We start from the raw sequence: 20,212 nt of genomic DNA, 5'->3' as shown, positions 1-20,212 counted from the left end.
TCACATTAGATCGCCTAGATCTGTTCTCTAGGTCCTCAAGTTGTGATTCTAGCTGATTAATCCTACTATGCTGGGTATGCATGGAGTTTTGGATCTGTGGAATTTCCTCAACAAGCGCTCCAACTTTATCTTCTAGATCAGATGTTCTCTGACTAATTTCTTTGATGTCACTTCTTATATCTTTAATTGCAGCTTTTAATTCAATTTTGAACACCTCCTTGATCTGCTGAACCAGGATGCTAGTGGAAGGTTGTGCTTGATCCTCTGTGCCAGAGTCTGAGGTAGTCTCTATTGGATCAGCCTCCTGTGAGGCTCCTCTGTCTTGAAGCATGGCTTTCTTTTTTGCCTGGGCCTTGGATAAGCAATCTTTGACAGATTGATTCTTTCCCTTCATTATACAGTAGTTAATTACTATCAAGTATATCTTTGTTCACCCCTATAGCATGTATCTATCACTCATGTAGCAGTTAAGTAGCTGTGTGAGTCTTCAGGGCATTATCGCTTGATACACACTATGGTAACCAAAAGTTAAGACCTATAAGTGTGCAGACATATTTGGTGGTAACAGTGCTACACCTTTAACTGAGGTCTTCTGGTATCAAAGATGTTTGTCTGGCCTATAGGAACCTGTCTCTCAGTCACTCAGATCCAATATTACACCACTTTGGAACCGAGACAGGAAACATAACTCCCTTCCCTGATGAGTGTAGAGACAAGGGGGGACCGGACACCTTAAGTATAAATTTTGTTATAGCATAACTCTTTTAGGGAGCCACTTGAGAGAACTGTTTATTGTGCATAGGAAGGGTCACTCTGTCAGCATACTATATGTCTCTTAGTAAATATAACCCTTCTTTTATCTGATATTTATCTTTACCTCTTGTTTCATTGCCCCCTGAAAAGCAAAACAAAAGTCTCTTACCCTCCGGCAGCAAGTTAGTCGCTAAAGGTCTCACCCACAGCTTGTTAAATGATTGCCATGGCAGTTGGTACATTAGAAAGGCAATTGTGGGAGTACCTGAACTTTGGTTGTTCCTAGCCCATTTGTGTTGCCACTTGAGAGGTATGTTGTTTTGGCCGAGGTATAGGCCCCAAGATGGCGTCATTACACGCCCTTTTACTAATCACTGGCTCTATGCAATGTCCACCTCTAAGGCCGCAATCAGCTCCAGGTCACTTCAGCAAGATACTGATGTGTATTTCCAGTGACCTGTATGTTGCTTGTGGGGCGATTTCCCTCGGCTCCGGTAGGCAATTTTCCTGTAGGCCCTCAGATATTCTCCAAATGGTGTTGTGTCCACTCCGAAACACCCACTGCTGTCCAGCTTCCTTCTCTGGTATCTAACCTCAGTGCTCCAGAGCAGGTGTGTTCCGCGACTTAGACAGGCAGGTATCCAGCTAGGACTTCCGTTGCGGCCCACCAATTACTGGTATTGTAAGTCCGTGCATACGGTCACTATTGAGCCAATGACCCCTTAAAAAATATACCCAGTTCTTCTGCTAGGTAGGCCAATCAGCTAGAGGGTCGTTGGTAGAGAATAAGTCTTTTTTAAAAGTAGTGTTCTTGGGTATGGCAGTAAACCACGTGGGTATTGAGTATCTGCCGTCCAGCCTCAGGGTACCTAGGGTCTATCCGAAAGTGTCGCTTCTCACAATGGGGTCAAGCCGTCCCCAAAGTGCGCAGTACAATCGATGGAGTTGAAGTCCTCAATCACCTTTCAGCTCCCACAGATGTTAGGGCACACTCAGGTCAAAAATAGCTATTAAAATTTAGTTGTAAATCAAAGTTTTTTGTGTGTTTTTTGAAATATCAAGAGGAGCTCTTGCTAAACACTTCTACTCAGCCAGTTATTAACTATTTAATAACTACCTAGCTAAATTAAAGACAAAAGTACCTGTAAAATAAAACCTAACCTAAGTTACAATTACACCTAACACTACCACTATAATTAAATTAATTCCCTAAATTAAATAAAATTATCTAAAGTACAAAAAAAACAGACACTAAATTATAGAAAATAATAAAAAAAATTACAAGATTTTTAAACTAATTACACCTAATTTAATCCCCTTAAAAAAATAAAAAAGCCCCCCCCAAAATAAAAAAAGCCCTACCCTACACTAAATTACAAATAGCCCTTAAAAGGGCCTTTTGCGGGACATTGCCCCAAAGTAATCAGCTCTTTTACCTGTAAAAAAAATTACAGATTCCCGCCCAACATTAAAACCCACCACCCACACAACCAACCCTACTCTAAAACCCACCCAATCCCCCTTAAAAAACCTAACACTACCCCCCTGAAGATCACCCTACCGGGAGACGTCTTCATCCAACCGGGCAGAAGTGGTCCTCCAGACAGGCAGAAGTCTTCATTCAAGCTGGGCAGAAGTTCTCCTAAAGACGGGCAGAAGTCTTCATCCAGACGGCATCTTCTTTCTTCATCCATCTAGCGCGGAGCGGGTCCATCTTCAAAACATCTGACGCAGAACATCCTCTTCATCCGGAGTCTTCTTACTAAATGATGGTACCTTTAAGTGACGTCATCCAAGATGGCTTTCCTTCAATTCCGATTGGCTGATCTTCAAGACATCCGACGTGGAGCATCCTCTTCACCCGGAGTCTTCTTACTAAATGACGGTACCATTAAGTGACGTCATCCAAGATGGCGTCCCTTCAATTTACGATTGGCTGATAGAATTCTATCAGCCAATCGGAATTAAGGTAGACAAAATCCTATTGACTGATACAATCAGCCAATAGTATTGAGCTTGTATTCTATTGGCTGATTGGAACAGCCAATAGAATGCCAGCTCAATCCTATTGACTGATTGCATCAGCCAGTAGGATTGAACTTCAATCCTATTGGCTGATTGCATCAGCCAATAGGATTTTTTCTACCTTAATTCCGATTGGCTGATAGAATTCTATCAGCCAATCGTAAATTGAAGGGACGCCATCTTGGATGACGTCACTTAAAGGTACCGTCATTTAGTAAGAAGACTCCGGGTGAAGAGGATGCTCCACGTCGGATGTCTTGAAGATGGACCCGCTCCGCGCCAGATGGATGAAGATAGAAGATGCCGTCTGGATGAAGACTTCTGCCCGTCTGAAGGATCACTTCTGCCTGGCTTGGATGAAGACTTCTGCCCGTCTGGAGGACCACTTCTGCCCGGTTGGATGAAGACATTTCCCGGTAGGGTAATCCTCAGCGGGTTAGTGTTTTTTAAGGGGGTATTGGGTGGGTTTTAGAGTAGGGTTGGTTGTATGGGTGGTGGGTTTTAATGTTGGGGGGGATCTGTAATTCTTTTTACAGGTAAAAGAGCTGATTACTTTGGGACAATGCCCAGCAAAAGGCCCTTTTAAGGGCTATTTGTAATTTAGTGTAGGGTAGGGCTTTTTTATTTTGGGGGGGCTTTTTTATTTTGTTAGGGGTTTAGATTAGGTGTAATTAGTTTAAAAATCTTGTATTTTTTTTTATTATTTTCTGTAATTTAGTGGGGGGGGTTTTTGTACCCCACTAAATTACAGATAGATTGCGGCGTCATTGGGGCGGTAGATTAGGGGTTAATAAATATAATTTAGGGGTCGGCGATGTTGGGGGCAGCAGATTAGGGGTTCATAAGTATAATGTAGGTGGCGGCGGCGTCTGGAGCGGCAGATTAGAGGTTCATGATATAATGTAGGTGTCAGTGATGTTGGGGGTGGCAGATTAGGGGTGTTTAGACTCGGGGTTCATGTTAGGGTGTTAGGTGTAGACATAAATGTATTTTCCCCATAGGAATCAATATGGCTGCATTAGGAGCTTTACGTAGGTTTTTTCAGACGGCTCTCCCCCATTGATTCCTATGGGGAAATCGTGCTTGAGCACGTTCAGCCAGCTCACCGCTAACGTAAGCAGCGCTGGTATTGAGGTGAGATGTGGAGCAAATCGGAACAGCCAATAGAATGCAAGCTCAATCTGATTGGCTGATTGGATCAGCCAATCGGATTGAACTTGAATCTGATTGGCTGATTCCATCAGCCAATCAAAATTTTCCTACCTTAATTCCGATTGGCTGATAGAATCCTATCAGCCAATCGGAATTCGAAGGACGCCATCTTGGATGACGTCCCTTAAAGGAACCTTCATTCTGTGTTAGGACGTCGGAAGGAGAGGATGGATCCGCGCCGGAGGTCTTGAAGATGGAGCCGCTCGTCGTCAGATGGAAGAAGATAGAAGATGCCGCTTGGATGAAGTTGTGTACCGGTCCGGATCTCCTCTTCTGCCCGGATAGGATGAAGACTTCTGCCCGATGATGGACCTCTTCAGCCGCCGCTTGGATCAAGACTTCAGCCAGAGGATGGACGTCTTCAGCCCCCGCTTGGGCTTGGATGAAGACTTCGGAGCCTGGACCGATCGGTGATACCCGGCGTGGTGAAGATAAGGTAGGAAGATCTTCAGGGGCTTAGTGTTAGGTTTATTTAAGGAAGGTTTGGGTTAGATTAGGGGTATGTGGGTCGTGGGTTGTAATGTTGGGGGGGGGTATTGCATGTTTTTTTTTACAGGCAAAAGAGCTGAATTCTTTGGGGCATACCCAACAAAAGGCTCTTTTAAGGGCTGGTAAGGTAAAAGAGTTTTTCTATTTGTATTTTAGAATAGGGTAGGGCATTTTTTTATTTTGGGAGGCTTTGTTATTTTATTAGGGGGCTTAGAGTAGGTGTAATTAGCTTAAAATTGTTGTAATATTTTTATAATGTTTGTAAATATTTTTTTATTTTTTGTAACTTAGTTCTTTTTTTATTTTTTGTACTTTAGTTAGTTTATTTGATTGAATTTATTTGTGGATATTTGTATGTAATTAATTTATTGATAGTGTAGTGTTAGGTTTAATTGTAGATAATTGTAGGTATTTTATTTAATTAATTTATTGATAGTGTAGTGTTAGGTTTAATTGTAACTTAGGTTAGGATTTATTTTACAGGTAATTTTGTAATTATTTTAACTAGGTAGCTATTAAGTAGTTATTAACTATTTAATAGCTATTGTACCTGGTTAAAATAAATACAAAGTTAACTGTAAAATAAATATTAATCCTAAAATAGCTATAATATAATTATAATTTAGCTATATTAGGATTTATTTTACAGGTAAGTATTTAGCTTTAAATAGGAATAATTTATTTAATAAGAGTTAATTTATTTCGTTAGATTTAAATTATATTTAACTTAGGGGGGTGTTAGTGTTAGGGTTAGACTTAGCTTTAGGGGTTAATACATTTATTAGAGTAGCGGTGAGGTCCGGTCGGCAAATTAGGGGTTAATAATTGTAGGTAGGTGGAGGCGACGTTGGGGGCGGCAGATTAGGGGTTAATAAATATAATATAGGGGCTATTTCTCTGAGCCTCAAACGAGTTTTCAGATCACCAATACAGGGAGTGCAGAATTATTAGGCAAGTTGTATTTTTGAGGATTAATTTTATTATTGAACGACAACCATGTTCTCAATGAACCCAAAAAACTCATTAATATCAAAGCTGAATAGTTTTGGAAGTAGTTTTTAGTTTGATTTTAGTTATAGCTATTTTAGGGGGATATCTGTGTGTGCAGGTGACTATTACTGTGCATAATTATTAGGCAACTTAACAAAAAACAAATATATACCCATTTCAATTATTTATTTTTACCAGTGAAACCAATATAACATCTCAACATTCACAAATATACATTTCTGACATTCAAAAACAAAACAAAAACAAATCAGTGACCAATATAGCCACCTTTCTTTGCAAGGACACTCAAAAGCCTGCCATCCATGGATTCTGTCAGTGGTTTGATCTGTTCACCATCAACATTGCGTGCAGCAGCAACCACAGCCTCCCAGACACTGTTCAGAGAGGTGTACTGTTTTCCCTCCTTGTAAATCTCACATTTGATGATGGACCACAGGTTCTCAATGGGGTTCAGATCAGGTGAACAAGGAGGCCATGTCATTAGATTTTCTTCTTTTATACCCGTTCTTGCCAGCCAAATGTGGAGTACTTGGACGTGTGTGATGGAGCATTGTCCTGCATGAAAATCATGTTTTTCTTGAAGGATGCAGACTTCTTCCTGTACCAATGCTTGAAGAAGGTGTCTTCCAGAAACTGGCAGTAGGACTGGGAGTTGAGCTTGACTCCATCCTCAACCCGAAAAGGCCTCACAAGCTCATCTTTGATGATACCAGCCCAAACCAGTACTCCACCTCCACCTTGCTGGCGTCTGAGTCGGACTGGAGCTCTCTGCCCTTTACCAATCCAGCCACGGGCCCATCCATCTGGCCCATCAAGACTCACTCTCATTTCATCAGTCCATAAAACCTTAGAAAAATCAGTCTTGAGATATTTCTTGGCCCAGTCTTAACGTTTCAGCTTGTGTGTCTTGTTCAGTGGTGGTCGTCTTTCAGCCTTTCTTACCTTGGCCATGTCTCTGAGTATTGCACACCTTGTGCTTTTGGGCACTCCAGTGATGTTGAAGCTCTGAAATATGGCCAAACTGGTGGCAAGTGGCATCTTGGCAGCTACACGCTTGACTTTTCTCAGTTCATGGGCAGTTATTTTGCGCCTTGGTTTTTCCACACGCTTCTTGCGACCCTGTTGACTATTTTGAATGAAACGCTTGATTGTTCGATGATCACGCTTTGCAATTTTAAGAGTGCTGCATCACTCTGCAAGATATCTCACTATTTTTTACTTTTCTGAGCCTGTCAAGTCCTTCTTTTGACCCATTTTGCCAAAGGAAAGGAAGTTGCCTAATAATTATGCACACCTGATATAGGGTGCTGATGTCATTAGACCACACCCCTTCTCATTACAGAGATGCACATCACCTAATATGCTTAATTGGTAGTAGGCTTTCGAGCCTATACAGCTTGGAGTAAGACAACATGCATAGGGAGGATGATGTGGTCAAAATACTCATTTGCCTAATAATTCTGCACTCCCTGTAAAAGCCCTATTTTTAATATGGAAGTTTCACTTTTACAAAACAAGTTGCAGCCACTTCCTTCTAATAGAAAAACAGTCTACTTCTTGATTTCAGATGTATATCTTGCCAAACTGGAAAATGCATCTTTTTAAATAAAAAAAATTGGAAATATTGAAAAAAGAACAATACTTTTAAAATATTAAAGGCTTGATTACAAGTGAGGCGCAAACGGTTTTGCGCTAGTGTAATCATATTTTTGCAAGCCTTTTTCATTGCACTGATATTACAATCCGATTAAAAAATACAGTATAGTTACATTCATATTAATACTGTCTAATAAAAAATATATATATTGCACACAAAAAAGCGTAAAAAGCTTAATTCTAGTGGAGTTTTCACAAGCGCAGAAATAAAATACTGCGCCACAAAGGCGTAAATTCTAAAGAACTGAACTGTAACCTTACGAGGTGTGAAAGTGCCTTTGTACATGTCAGATTCCTTTGGATTTTAAGTTTCTGTCCTGATAACTGGTACTTGAGAACTGAAAACACATGTTTGGGAACATTTCTATTGAACACACATATGCAGTTGTGGACTATTAGAGGCCCATTTATCAAAGGGCTTGCGGACCTGATCCGACACTGTGGATCAGGTCCGCAAGACCTCGCTAAATGCAGAGAGCAATACGCCGCCCCCTGCTGACTCGCGGCCAATCGGCCGCCAGCAGGGGGGTGTCAATCAACCTGATCATATTTGATCGGGTTGATTTCCGGCGAATCCTGTCCGCCTGCTCAGAGCAGGCGGACAGGGTTATGAAGCAGCGGTCTTTAGACCGCTGCTTCATAACTTGTGTTTCTGGCGAGTCTGAAGACTCGCCAGAAACACGGCCCTTCAAGCTCCGTACGGAGCTTGATAAATGGGCCTGTTAGTGACCAAATCCATTTTGGATTGTGATAACTTGGCTGAAACTGAAAATGAGTTATCAGGAGCCAGTATCTGAAAGATGTTGATTGACACTCATGTCTCTCAGTATTTTCATTATCTTGATCTTGACAAAACTACTCTATCCATAAATCAGCTCTCTTTAAATTCCTTACACTCTCACAAGCATTAATAAAACTATTATCGTTTCATTTTCTATTGACATCTGTAGATCACATTTATCAAAATTAAATACAAAATACAAGCCTTGCTTTGTATATTGACATTAAAAGAAAAGAAGGAAATTTTTCAATTTCTCTTTTCCCACCCAATATCATATTGGAAAGGAAATAATAGAAAAAAATGAAGCATCTTGCAGCCAGTTGAAGTAACAATGACATTTTGGAAACTGAGTCAATGAATGTGCAGAATTAGCATTTAATTTGTACTGCTAGAAATTCTCTGCTGGCAAATGTGTAAACTGTTTTATCACATAATGCATTTTGTATAGCTATATTTATATAATTTAAAATTGAGATCAGTTTACTTAGCAGTAAATCAGACCCCTCCAAGCAATAGGGAAGGAATTAATGGTCTATAAGAGGTATTGAGACTCAAGAAAATGTTTTATAAAATATGGCCCCTAATGGCTATTTTGCTTCCTAAACATTTCTTTGTATCTGTTATCATTTTTATTACTGCATCTGAAAAACAAGCAATAGGAAATAAAGAAAAAATAATTAGGATCAAGACAGTTCACCTAGGTAATATTTTAGGTTTTTAGCCAAAATGTTGAAAGTACAATTGTGAGGCAGATTACTGCAGTCTCTGGTAAATAAACAAAATTATGCTATAAAATCAATATAAAATTAATGTATGCTAATTCCAGCTGCCAAATGTGACTTTGAATTGGATAATTGTGGCTGGTATGAGACATTTGTTCATGATTCTTTCGACTGGATAAGAAGTTCAAGAACTGATCTCCCTCCTGCTTATCAGAAGCAAGCTCCGCCCCGAGATCACACGTACAATAAATCTGATGGTAAGATCCAAACATATTGATTTCTACACACCCTAGTCTGTCTGTCTATCTATCTATCTATCTATCTATCTATCTATCTCTATCTATCTATCTATCTATCTATCTATCTATCAGTCTATCTATCAGTCTATCTATCTATCTATCTATCTATCTATCTATCAGGTATGCATAAAAATACATGTTTTATAAGCTTTAAAACCTGTCATTTTGTTAGAAAAAACAGTTAGGGACATATAAGAACAAGCTCAACCACACTTCAACCAATCACTGTGAAGCATTTTCAGACTATAATCACAGAAAAATATGGCAAAATAAATAATGAATGTCCATTGCAAAGTTTTTTTTTAATTATAATTAAACATTTTGGACTGAAATGTTAGAGCTATTTGGCCTTAATATTGCTTGAGTGCTGTCCACACCACCTCTATTGTTGCATTCATATTACGAATCCAAACGTATTGTTTCTTGCTCAAGTGATAGTCTAATGTGCCCTAACATCTGCATGTCAGATAGTGTGGGTCAGCTAATGCCCTCACATAGAAGACTTGTATGTGCATTATTGTTTGCTTGAGAACAAGCGCACAATAATGCTCTATCAATTGTATTTCACATGTAATCTAGCCCTTTATAGGGAATAAAAAATGGATTTAATGTCCCTTTAACATTAATCTTGTAATAATCCCTTATTTCACATAGGGTTGTTGTAACAAACTTTAGCAGGGTGGTAATTCCCCCTATCTATAATTTTTTTTTTAATTATAAATGATTTTTATTATTTTTCAATACATACTCATTCCAACCTTGGTAATACATATACAAACAGAAAGCACATATGAGACGTAAGGAGGCATTCCAAACTGTGCAATTACATTGCGTATAATAAGAACGAGGAACACTGTATTAAATCACATTACAGAGTTGGATTTTTTTTAAAAAGGTAAAAATAAGAAGAATTGTATCAACCAAAATAATTAACATACACCTAGATTACGAGTTTTGCGTTACGGCTTTTAACGCAAAAAAATGGCAATTTTAGCGTAAAAGCAGTAACGCAGCTATTGCGAGTCGTGTCAGTATAGATATACTGCAAGCAATTTAGCCTGTAACGCAACGTCCATTCCGCACTCAAAAAAACAACGTTTTTGCGTGGGTTTTTCATAGCGCCGGTATTACAGGTTGTGCGGTAATACCACCATCTGAGACCAGTAGTTATGAGTTTTGTGTAACAAAAATGTTTCACAAAACTCATAACTAAAATTATTAACCCCTAAACCGCCACCCTCCTGCATCGCAAACACTTTATTAAAGCTATTATCCCCTAATCTGCCGCCCACCCACATCTCAACTATTAAATAAATGTATTAACCCCTAATTTGCCGCTCCTGACATCGCCGACACTAATAACAATTATTAAACCCTATTCCACTGCTCCCCGATTTGAACAGCCAATAGGATTAGTAGCTCTCATCCTATTGGCTGATTTGAATTTGAAGAATCAAATCAGCCAATAGGAATGCAAGGTACGCCATTTTGAAATGGCTACCTTGCATTGAAGCTTCAGTGTACAGCGGGGACCGTATGAAGAGGACACTCTGCACTGGATGTCTTCGCTGCTTCCCTTTGCGCCACCGGGATGATGATAGAAGATGTCCCCGTCATGGATGAAGATGTCGCCGCCTGGATCAAGACTTCTCGCCACCTGGATGTGAGTAGATATTCAGGGGTTAGTGTTAGGTATTTTTTTGGGTGTTTTTTTTTTAGATTAGGGCTTTGGGTTTTTGAAAAAAAGCTAAATGCCGTTTTAAGGGCAATGAAAAAGAGCTGAATACCCTTTTAAGGGCAATGCCCATACAAATGCCCCTTTAGGAGCAATGGGTAGCTTAGTTTTTTTTTAGAGTCAGGTCTTTTTTATTTTGGGGGGTTGGTTGGGTGGTGGGTTTTTACTGTTGGGGGGACTTTGTATTTTTTTTTACAGGTAAAAGAGCTGTTTAACTTAGGGCAATGCCCAACAAAAGGCCCCTTTAAGGGCTATTGGTAGTATATTGTAGGCTAGGGGGTGTTTTTATTTGGGGGGACTTTTTTATTTTTATAGGGCTATTAGATTAGGTGTAATTGTTTTTATTTTTGATAATTTCGTTTATTATTTTTGTAAGCTTAGTTTTTTTTATTTTTTGTAATTTAGTGTTTATTTTTTTTGTAATTTTTGATTTTTTTTGTAGTATTAGTTTTTTTTTAATTTGTAATTTAGTTTTTTTAATTGGTAGTATTTTTTATTTTATTAGGATAGTAAGGTTAGGTTAATTAATAGTTTACAGCAAAAAAATAAAAAAATAAATCATATAACCAGATTAGCCAAATTATAACCAAATTAAAAAAATAAAAAATGAAGATAAATATCCGGATAAATAACGATAATATCAAGCACAAAAAATACACAAAATGCATACAATGAAAAACACAGCTTGTACCTTAAAGTCCAATAAATAATTGGTGTAGTCCAAAGTGAAAACAAAAACCACCTAGCATAAGGGGTTTGTGTATATAATGTCCAATACAGGCCTCAGGAAGCTGTGCAAGTCGGTGCAGCTCTCATTCAGTGATATTTCCACTAATCACAGGGGTTAAAGAGCTTTATGCCTATGTATTATTCATTTATAGTTTAATGATAGGTTTATTTTTATTTCACAGGTAAGTTTTTATTTATTTAAATATAGTTATATTGTAATTTTAATTTAAAGTAATGAGGGGTTAGGTTTAGGGGTTAATAGTTTAATTTAGTGTTTTGCGTTGTGGGGGCCGGCGGTTTAGTGGTTGATAGGTTTATTTTGTGGCAGAGATGTGGGGGGCCGGAGGTTTAGGGGTCACAAAGTTTATTTAGTTGCAGAGATTTGGGATACCAGAGGTTTATGGGTTAATAACTTTTTTATAGTGTCGGTTATGTCAGGGAGTGGCGGAATAAGGGCTAATAACATTATTAAAGTGGCAGTGATGTCTGGGAGCTGCAGATTAGGGGGTTAATAACTTTTATTTATGTTGGCGATGTCTGGAGCGGCAGATTAGGGGGTAATAACTTTATTTAGGTGTTGGCGATGTTGGGGGCAGCAGATTAGGGGTGTTTAAACTTCGGGTTTATGTTAGGGTGTTAGGTTTAAACTTAACCTTTTTTCCCCCATAGACATCAATGGGGTTGCGTTACGAAGATATTTCATTCCGCACTTCAGGTGTTAGGTTTTTTTCTAACACCTTCTCCCCATTGATGTCTATGGGGGAAATCATACACGAGCATGTCAAAGCAGCCCTTGACTTTTGTGCAGGGACATTCAACAAGTTGAGATAGATAAAAAATATAATATGTACATTAACTACTTTACCTGCAAATTTATACTGCAGTGCCTCGCCATTAACCCCTTCTTTTATGGCTGTAGCTAGATCCATTGTTGTTTTGGTAAAATGCACAAATGAATAGGGATTATCTGCTGGAGCATGCCTAGAAGTAGACTTGTGCGCAATCGAAAAATTTGGTTCACTTCATTTCGTTTTAATTCAGGTCGTAAAAAAATGTAGTTCAAGACATTCGTAATAATTCGGTATGTGTCAGTAATTCGGATTTTGGAATTCATTTGAGTCGTTCCAAAATTTGAAGTCTGGATGCATTTGAAACCATTACCGAATTATTATTAGCTAGTCCTAAAGCCCGTTCACATGGGCCATTACTTGCAGTACAGCGGTCCCACCCCTTGCTCTCTCTCTCCCCCTCTCTTTTGTGCTCTCTCCCCCTCTCTTTTGCGCTTTCTTCCCCTCTCTTTTGCGCTCTCTCTCTGTCCACCACTCTTTTGCTCTTTCTCTCCCCCCTCTCTTTTGCTCTCTCTCTCTCCCCTCTCTCTTTTGCTCTCTGTCCCCCTCTCTTTTGCGCTCTCTCCCCCTCTCTTTTGCGCTCTTTCCCCATCTCTTTTGTGCTTTCTCTCGCTCCACCTCTCTTTTGCTCTCTCTCTCCCCCCTCTCTTTTGCTCCCTCTCCCCCCTTCTTTTGCTTTCTCTCCCCCCCTCTGTTTTGCTCTCTCTCCCCCTCTCTTTTGCGCTCTCTCTCCCCCTCTCTTTTACGCTCTCTCTCTGCCCCCTCTCTTTTGCATTCTCTCTTTTGTGCTCTCCCCCCCTATTTTGCGCGCTCTCTCTCCCCCTCTCTTTTCCGCTATCTCTCTACCCCTCTATTTTACGTGCTCTCTCCCCCTCTCTTTTGCGCACTCTCTCTCCCCCTCTCTTTTGCGCTCTCTTTTGCGCTCTCTCTCGCCCCTCTCTTTTTCTCTCTCTCTCCCCCTCTCTTTTGCGCGCTCTCTCCCCCTATCTTTTGCGCTCTCTCACCCCCTCTCTTTTGCGCTCTCTCTCCCCCTCTCTTTTGCGCTCTCTCTCTCCTTTTTTTTGCTCTCTCTCCATCCCTCTCTTTTGCTCTTTCTCTCCATCCCTCTCTTTTGCTCTCTCTCTCCCCCTCTCTTTTGCTCTCTCTCTCCCCTCTCTCTTTTGCTCTCTCTCTCTCCCCCTCCCTTTTGCTCTCTCTCTCCCCCCTCTCTTTTGCTCTGTCTCTCTCCTCTCTCTTTTGCTCTCTCTCCCCCCTCTCTTCTGCACTTTCCCCTCTCTTCTGCTCTTCTCCTTCTCTTTAACTCTTTCCTATCTCTTTTTGTCTCTCTCCCTCTCTTTCTATTTCTCTCCCCTCTCTATCGCACCGACCATGCCCGGCCACGCCTGACCATGTCCCTGGCCATACCTGGCCACACCCACGGCCCCGTCCGGCCACGCTCCCGCCCGGTCACGCCCACTTTCACCGCAAACAGCATGGATTGTCAGGTGAGGCCAGGTGTGTTTGTCCTCGTGCTATCTCTACTGTGCATGACAGCTTCGGACAAACACACTTGGCCTTTTATATAATAGAATGTAGGACCGAATCGTTATTTCTAACTAATGTTCAAGCGATTCCCGAAACAAAACTTTTAAACTGCCACCACCCACGCCACCACTAAATAAAACTATTAACTCCTAAATCGCCGTCCCCCCACATCACTAACACTATCTAAACCTATTAACCCCTAACCCGCACCCCCCACATAGCAGACACAAACTAAACCTATTAACCCCTAAACCGCACCCCCCACATCTCCAACACTAGCTAAACCTATTAACCCCTAAAGCGCGATTCCAAAACATCGCTGACACAAACTAAACCTATTAACCCCTAAACTGCAAGCCCCCCCACAACGAAATATACTAAAGTAAACTATTAATCCCTAAACCGAAAGCCCCCCACATTGCAATAAACTAAATTAAACTAGTAACCCCTAATCCTAAGACCCCTAACTTTATATTAAAATTACAATTTCCTTAGATTAAATTAAATTCAAATTTACCTGTCAAATTAAAAAAGTTTAAACTAACAATTAAACTAATATAATTATTAAACTAAAATTAAATTAATTAAAACTAAACTACACATTAAAAAAATCCTAACACTACTCTAAAAATTACAAAGTATCCAATTACAAAAAATAAAAAATACTAAATTACGAAAAATAACAAACACTAAATTACAAAAAATAACAAACAAAATTATCAAAAATAAAAAAGAATTACACCTAATCTAATAGCCCTTACAAAATAAAAAGCCCTCCCAAAATAAAAAAACCTTAGCCTACGATAAACTACCAATAGACCTTAAAAGGGCCTTTTGTAGGGAATTACTCTAAGTTAAACATCTCTTTTACCTGTAAAAAAATATATAAAGACCCCCCCCCTACAGTAAAACCCACCAAGACAAGAAGTGAGCGTTGAGCAAAATTTTGCTCATTACCGCACTCCAATACCAGCGCTGCTTAAAGGAACAGTCTACACCAGAATTTTTATTGTTTTAAAAGATAGATAATTCCTTTATTACCCATTCCCCAGTTTTGCATAACCAACATAGTTATATTAATATACTTTTAACCTCTGTGATTATCTTGTATCTAAGCCTCTGCAAACTGCCCCTTTATTTCAGTTCTTTTGACAGACTTGCAGTTTAGCCAATCAGTGCCTGCTCCCAGATAACTTCATGTGCACGAGCACAGTGTTATCTATATGAAATACATGAACTAACATGGTGAAAAAACGTTAAAATGCATTCTGAAAAGAGATGGCCTTCAAGGTCTAAGAAATTAGCATATGAACCTCCTAGGTTAAGCTTTCAACTAAGAAAACCAAGAGAACAAAGCAAAATTGGTGATAAAAGTAAATTGGAAAATTGTTTAAAATGACATGCTCTGAATCATGAAAGTTTATTTTGGCCTAGACTGTCCCTTTAAGTCAGCGGTGAGCTGGTGTAACGTGCTCGTGCACGATTTCTCCATAGGAATCAACGGGGAGAGCCGGCTGAAAAAAAGTCTAACACCTACCAAAAAGCAGCGTAAAACTCCTTAACGCAGCCCCATTGATTCCTATGGGGAAATACAATTTATGTCTACACCTAACACCCTAACATGAACCCCGAGTCTAAACACCCCTAATCTTACACTTATTAACCCCTAATCTGCCGCCCCCAACATCGCCGACACCTGCATTATATTATTAACCCCTAATCTGCCGCTCTGGACTACGCCGCCACCAACATTATATGTATTAACCCCTTATCTGCTGCCCCCAACATCGCCGACACCTACATACTATTTATTAACCCCTAATCTGCCTTCCCCAATGTCGCTGACACCTACATTATATTTATTAACCCCTAATCTGCCGCTCAGGACACCGCCGCCACCTACATTATATGTATTAACCCCTAATCTGCTGCCCCAACATCGCCGACACCTACATACTATTTATTAACCCCTAATCTGCCTTCCCCAATGTCGCCGACACCTACATTATATTTATTAACCCCTAATCTGCTGCCCCCAATGTCGCCGCTACTATATTAATGTTATTAACCCCTAAACCTAAGTCTAACACTAAACCTAACACCCACTTACTTAAATATAATTACAATACATCTAAATAAATATTCCTATCATTAACTAAATTATTCCTATTTAAAAATAAATACTTACTTATAAAATAAACCCTAAGCTAGCTACAATATAACTAATAGTTACATTGTAGCTAGCTTAGGGTTTATTTTTATTTTACAGGCAAGTTTGTATTTATTTTAACTAGGTAGAATAGTTAGTAAATAGTTATTAACTATTTAATAACTACCTAGCTAAAATAAATACAAAAGTACCTGTAAAAAAAAACCTAACCTAAGTTACAATAACACCTAACACTACACAATAATTAAATAAATTATCTAAATTAAATACAATTAAATAAATTACATACAATTAGCTAAATTAAATTAAATTAGCTAAAGTACAAAGAAAAACAAGCACTAAATTACAGAAAATAATAAACAAATTGCAGAAATTTAAACTAATTACACCTAATCTAATAACCCTATTAAAATAAAAAAGCCCCCCCAAATAAAAAAAAACCCTAGCCTAAACTAAACTACCAATAGCATAGTCCCAAAGTAATCAGCTCTTTTACCTGTAAAAAAAAATACAAACAACCCCCCAACAGTAAAACCCACCACCCACACAACCAACCCCCCAAATAAAATACTATCTAAAAAAACCTAAGCTCCCCATTGCCCTGAAAAGGGAATTTGTATGGACATTGCCCTTAAAAGGGCAGTTAGCTCTTTTGTGGCCCAAAGTCCCTAACCTAAAAATAAAACCCACACAATACACCCTTAAAAAAACCGAAAACTAACCCCCTGAAGATCGACTTACCGGGAGACGTCTTCATCCAAGCCGGGCCGAAGTCTTCAACGAGGCCGGGAGAAGTCTTCATCCAAGCCAGGCAAAGTGGTCCTCCAGATGGTCTTCATCCAGATGGCATCTTCTATCTTCATCCATCAGGCGCAGAGCGGGTCCATCTTCAAGACATCCGACGCGGAGCATCCTCTTCTGCCGACGGACTGATGACGAATGAAGGTACCTTTAAGTGACGTCATCCAAGATGGTGTCCCTTAGATTCCGATTGGCTGATAGAATTCTATCAGCCAATCGGAATTAAGGTAGAAAAAATCCTATTGGCTGATCCATTCAGTCAATAGGATTGAGCTGGCATTCTATTGGCTGTTCCAATCAGCCAATAGAATGCGAGCTCAATCCTATTGGCTGATTGGATCAGCCAATAGGATTGAACTTCAATCCTATTGGCTGATTAGGGGTTAATAGATATAATGTAGGTGTCGGCAATGTTGGGGGCAGCAGATTAGGGGTTCATAAATATAATGTAGGTGGCGGCGGTGACCAGAGCGGCAGATTAGGGGTTAAAATTTTTATTATAGTGTTTGGAATGCGGGAGGGCCTCGGTTTAGGGGTTAATAGGTAGTCTATTGGTGTTAGTGTGCTTTTTAGCATTTTAGTTATGAGTTTTATGCTACAGCGTTGTAGTGTAAAACTCATAACTACTGACTTTTAAATGCGTTAGGGATCTTGACAGGGTAGGCTGTACCGCTCACATTTTGGACTCCCAGGACAGACTCGCAATATCAGCGCTATGGAAGTCCCATAGATAAAAGACTTTACAAAGTTTACGTAAGTCGTTTTACGGTAAGGCCAAAGAAGTATGCAGTACATCTAAACCTGCAAGACTCGTAATACCAGCGGGCATAAAAAAAGCAGCGTTAGGACCTCTTAACGCTGCTTTTTTACCCTAACGCACAACTCGTAATCTAGCCGAATGTATTTAGATTTAAATAGGTATTATTTAGTTAATAATTGTAACATTAATTTAGTTATATTTTAAGTATGTCAAAGTTAGGGGGTGTTAGGTTTAGGGTTAGGTTTAGGTTTTAATATAGTTAAGTTACTTTGTATTTAGATAGGTGTATTTAAATAGGTATTTTTAGTTAATAATTGTAATTTTAATTTAGCGACATTTGAATTATGTTAAAGTTAGGGGGTGCAAGGTTTAGGGTTAGGGTTAGGTTTAAAGTTAGGGGGTGTTATGTTTAGGGGTTAATATTGGTAAGTTACTTTGTATTTAGATTTAAATAGGTATTATTAGTTCATAATTGTAACTTTAATTTAGTTATATTTTAATTATGTTAAAGTTAGGGGGTGTTAAATTTAGGGTTAGGGTTAGGTTTAAAGTTAGGGGGTGTTATGTTTAGAGGTTAATATTGGTAAGTTACTTTGTATTTAGATTTAAATAGGTATTATTAGTTCATAATTGTAACTTTAATTTAGTTATATTTTAATTATGTTAAAACTAGGGGGTGTTAGGTTTAGGGTTAGGATTAGGTTTAATGTTAGTGGTTTAGGGGTTAAAAGGATTAGTTAGTGATGGCAATGTGGGGGTGTGTGGTTTAGGGGTTAATAGGTTTAGTTTGTGTCAGCGATGTTTCGGAACAGCGGTTTAGGTATTAATAGGTTTAGTTAGTGTTGGTGATGTGGGGTGGTTGTAGTTTAGGGGTTAATAGGTTTAGTTTGTGTCGGCGATGTGGGGGGGGGTGCAGTTTAGGGGTTAATAGGTTTAGTTTGTGTCAGCGATGTTTCAGAACAGCGGTTTAGGGGTTAATAGGTTTAGTTAGTGTCTGCAATGTCGGGGAACGGTGGTTTACTGGTTAATGCCTTTATTATAGACTTAGAGTTAGTGTAGGGGAACTGCGGTTTAGGAAGGAACAATGAAAAATTCCAAAAATATTCCAAATAATGGATCCAAAAATTCGGAAACATATTATTCATTTTTCGGAATTTTTCTGGATGTGCTGATTCAGAAATTCGAATGCATCTGAATCGCCAAATCGGACAAAATTTGGCTGAATTCCGAATTTGTCAGATACGAAACACACATGTCTACCTAGAAGCTGTGAACTCAGTTGAAATACAAAGCCCGTGTCTAAACACTGATAAGAGGGATGAAGCACAGTGTTCAGACATAATGGCTATTTTAAGTGTTTTTGCTTATTTTTAAAATTATTTTAAAATACTTCCCAACAATTTGTAAACAATTTTTTTATTCAAACTATTTTTACTTAATTAGCCCTTTTAGGATATGCACATATCTCAACCTGTTTTATGGCACTTAAATGCCACCATATCGCACGCACAAGGAGGCTTTTCAGTAACTCATAATGGCAGCGCTATGGAGGGTGAAATAACACAACGTTTTGACATTAGTTTCACACCCTGTTTAGCGCAAAACTCGTAATCTAGGTGATTGGAAGAAAGAAAAATAAATGGGGAGGATAGTGAAACCATCTCAGAGGTCAGGCTCAAACAGACATCAAATCAGGTATCAAATAAACAGGTCTTTTAGATGACGGATAGTATAATCTTTCCCCGGATTCCCATATATAATAAAATAATTCAGACTGTAGATTAGATCTGTAGACATGTTCTTCCATATTTTTAAAATAATTTACTAGGTCTACTATGCCTTTCCATTGTGGAGTATTTTTCCATTTTCTAGCAATACCTATCTTTGTAGCCATCAGAATACATATTTTACATTGCAAGTTCAAGAAAACCTATTCCAAAATAGTTATTAGAAAGCGCCTTCTACTACTGAACACACCAACCTGAAGAGGACAAGTATTCCTATATTCACACCATAATCTGTACTCACTTTAGTCAGTTAAACCCCCCCAAGAAAACTTTTGAATATCTTTCTTGTGCCCTAGAATAAAGATCCAGAAACCAATCTTATTCATATAGATCTCATCATCTAATTAGCATTTAGCTTCGCCAACGTCTTATAAATATGGAGAGTCAATCATTCCACTCACATTCTTGTGTACAAAGCTCCCCACCAAACTTTTTACTTTCTGCCAACTGCTGTCAGGTTGCTCAAATAATAAATTCTTCATGCTAGATTCTTGCTCAAGCTTATCTGTTCAAGCGGCCAACTTCCAAAATCAGCTATGAAATTGTGGCCCCCAGAATTATGCTATGCCCTAAAACACGTAGCCAAGTGCTTAATAGAGATACCAAACCTTAATAGAGATATATTTGAAAATAAAATAAATAGGTAAACCACAAAAAAGTTTTTTTTGCTTTTCAGAAATTACACTGAGAATCTGAGATATGAGATATTACAACATTAAATGCAGCTTCATCTTTACAGTTATTTTTTTAACAGGTCATTTTATGTTTATTCTGAAAGAGAACAATAGCTATTCACAGATCGCAGAATTAAGAAGCCCACGGTTCAGACAGGCAGCCACTGGTTGCACACTGACCTTCTGGTAAGTCACTTTCATAACCTTTTTTTGCATTATAGCAATATTATAGTGAC

General features: G+C 38.9%; 1 protein-coding gene across 1 annotated transcript in view; it reads left to right on the top strand.

The window, feature by feature from the left end:
- The window catches only part of MALRD1 (MAM and LDL receptor class A domain containing 1), a 998,487-nt gene that overhangs the window by 73,440 nt on the left and 904,835 nt on the right, over positions 1–20,212 (top strand). Inside the window, exons 6-7 of the mRNA XM_053715701.1 lie at positions 8,754–8,906; positions 20,057–20,162. Of these exons, the coding sequence (XP_053571676.1) occupies positions 8,754–8,906; positions 20,057–20,162 (259 nt within the window). The remainder of the gene's footprint in view (positions 1–8,753; positions 8,907–20,056; positions 20,163–20,212) is intronic.

The sequence above is a fragment of the Bombina bombina genome, chromosome 5, assembly GCF_027579735.1.
Source record: "Bombina bombina isolate aBomBom1 chromosome 5, aBomBom1.pri, whole genome shotgun sequence".
Lineage (NCBI taxonomy): Eukaryota > Metazoa > Chordata > Amphibia > Anura > Bombinatoridae > Bombina > Bombina bombina.
This window is presented reverse-complemented; position numbering and strand designations above follow the sequence as displayed.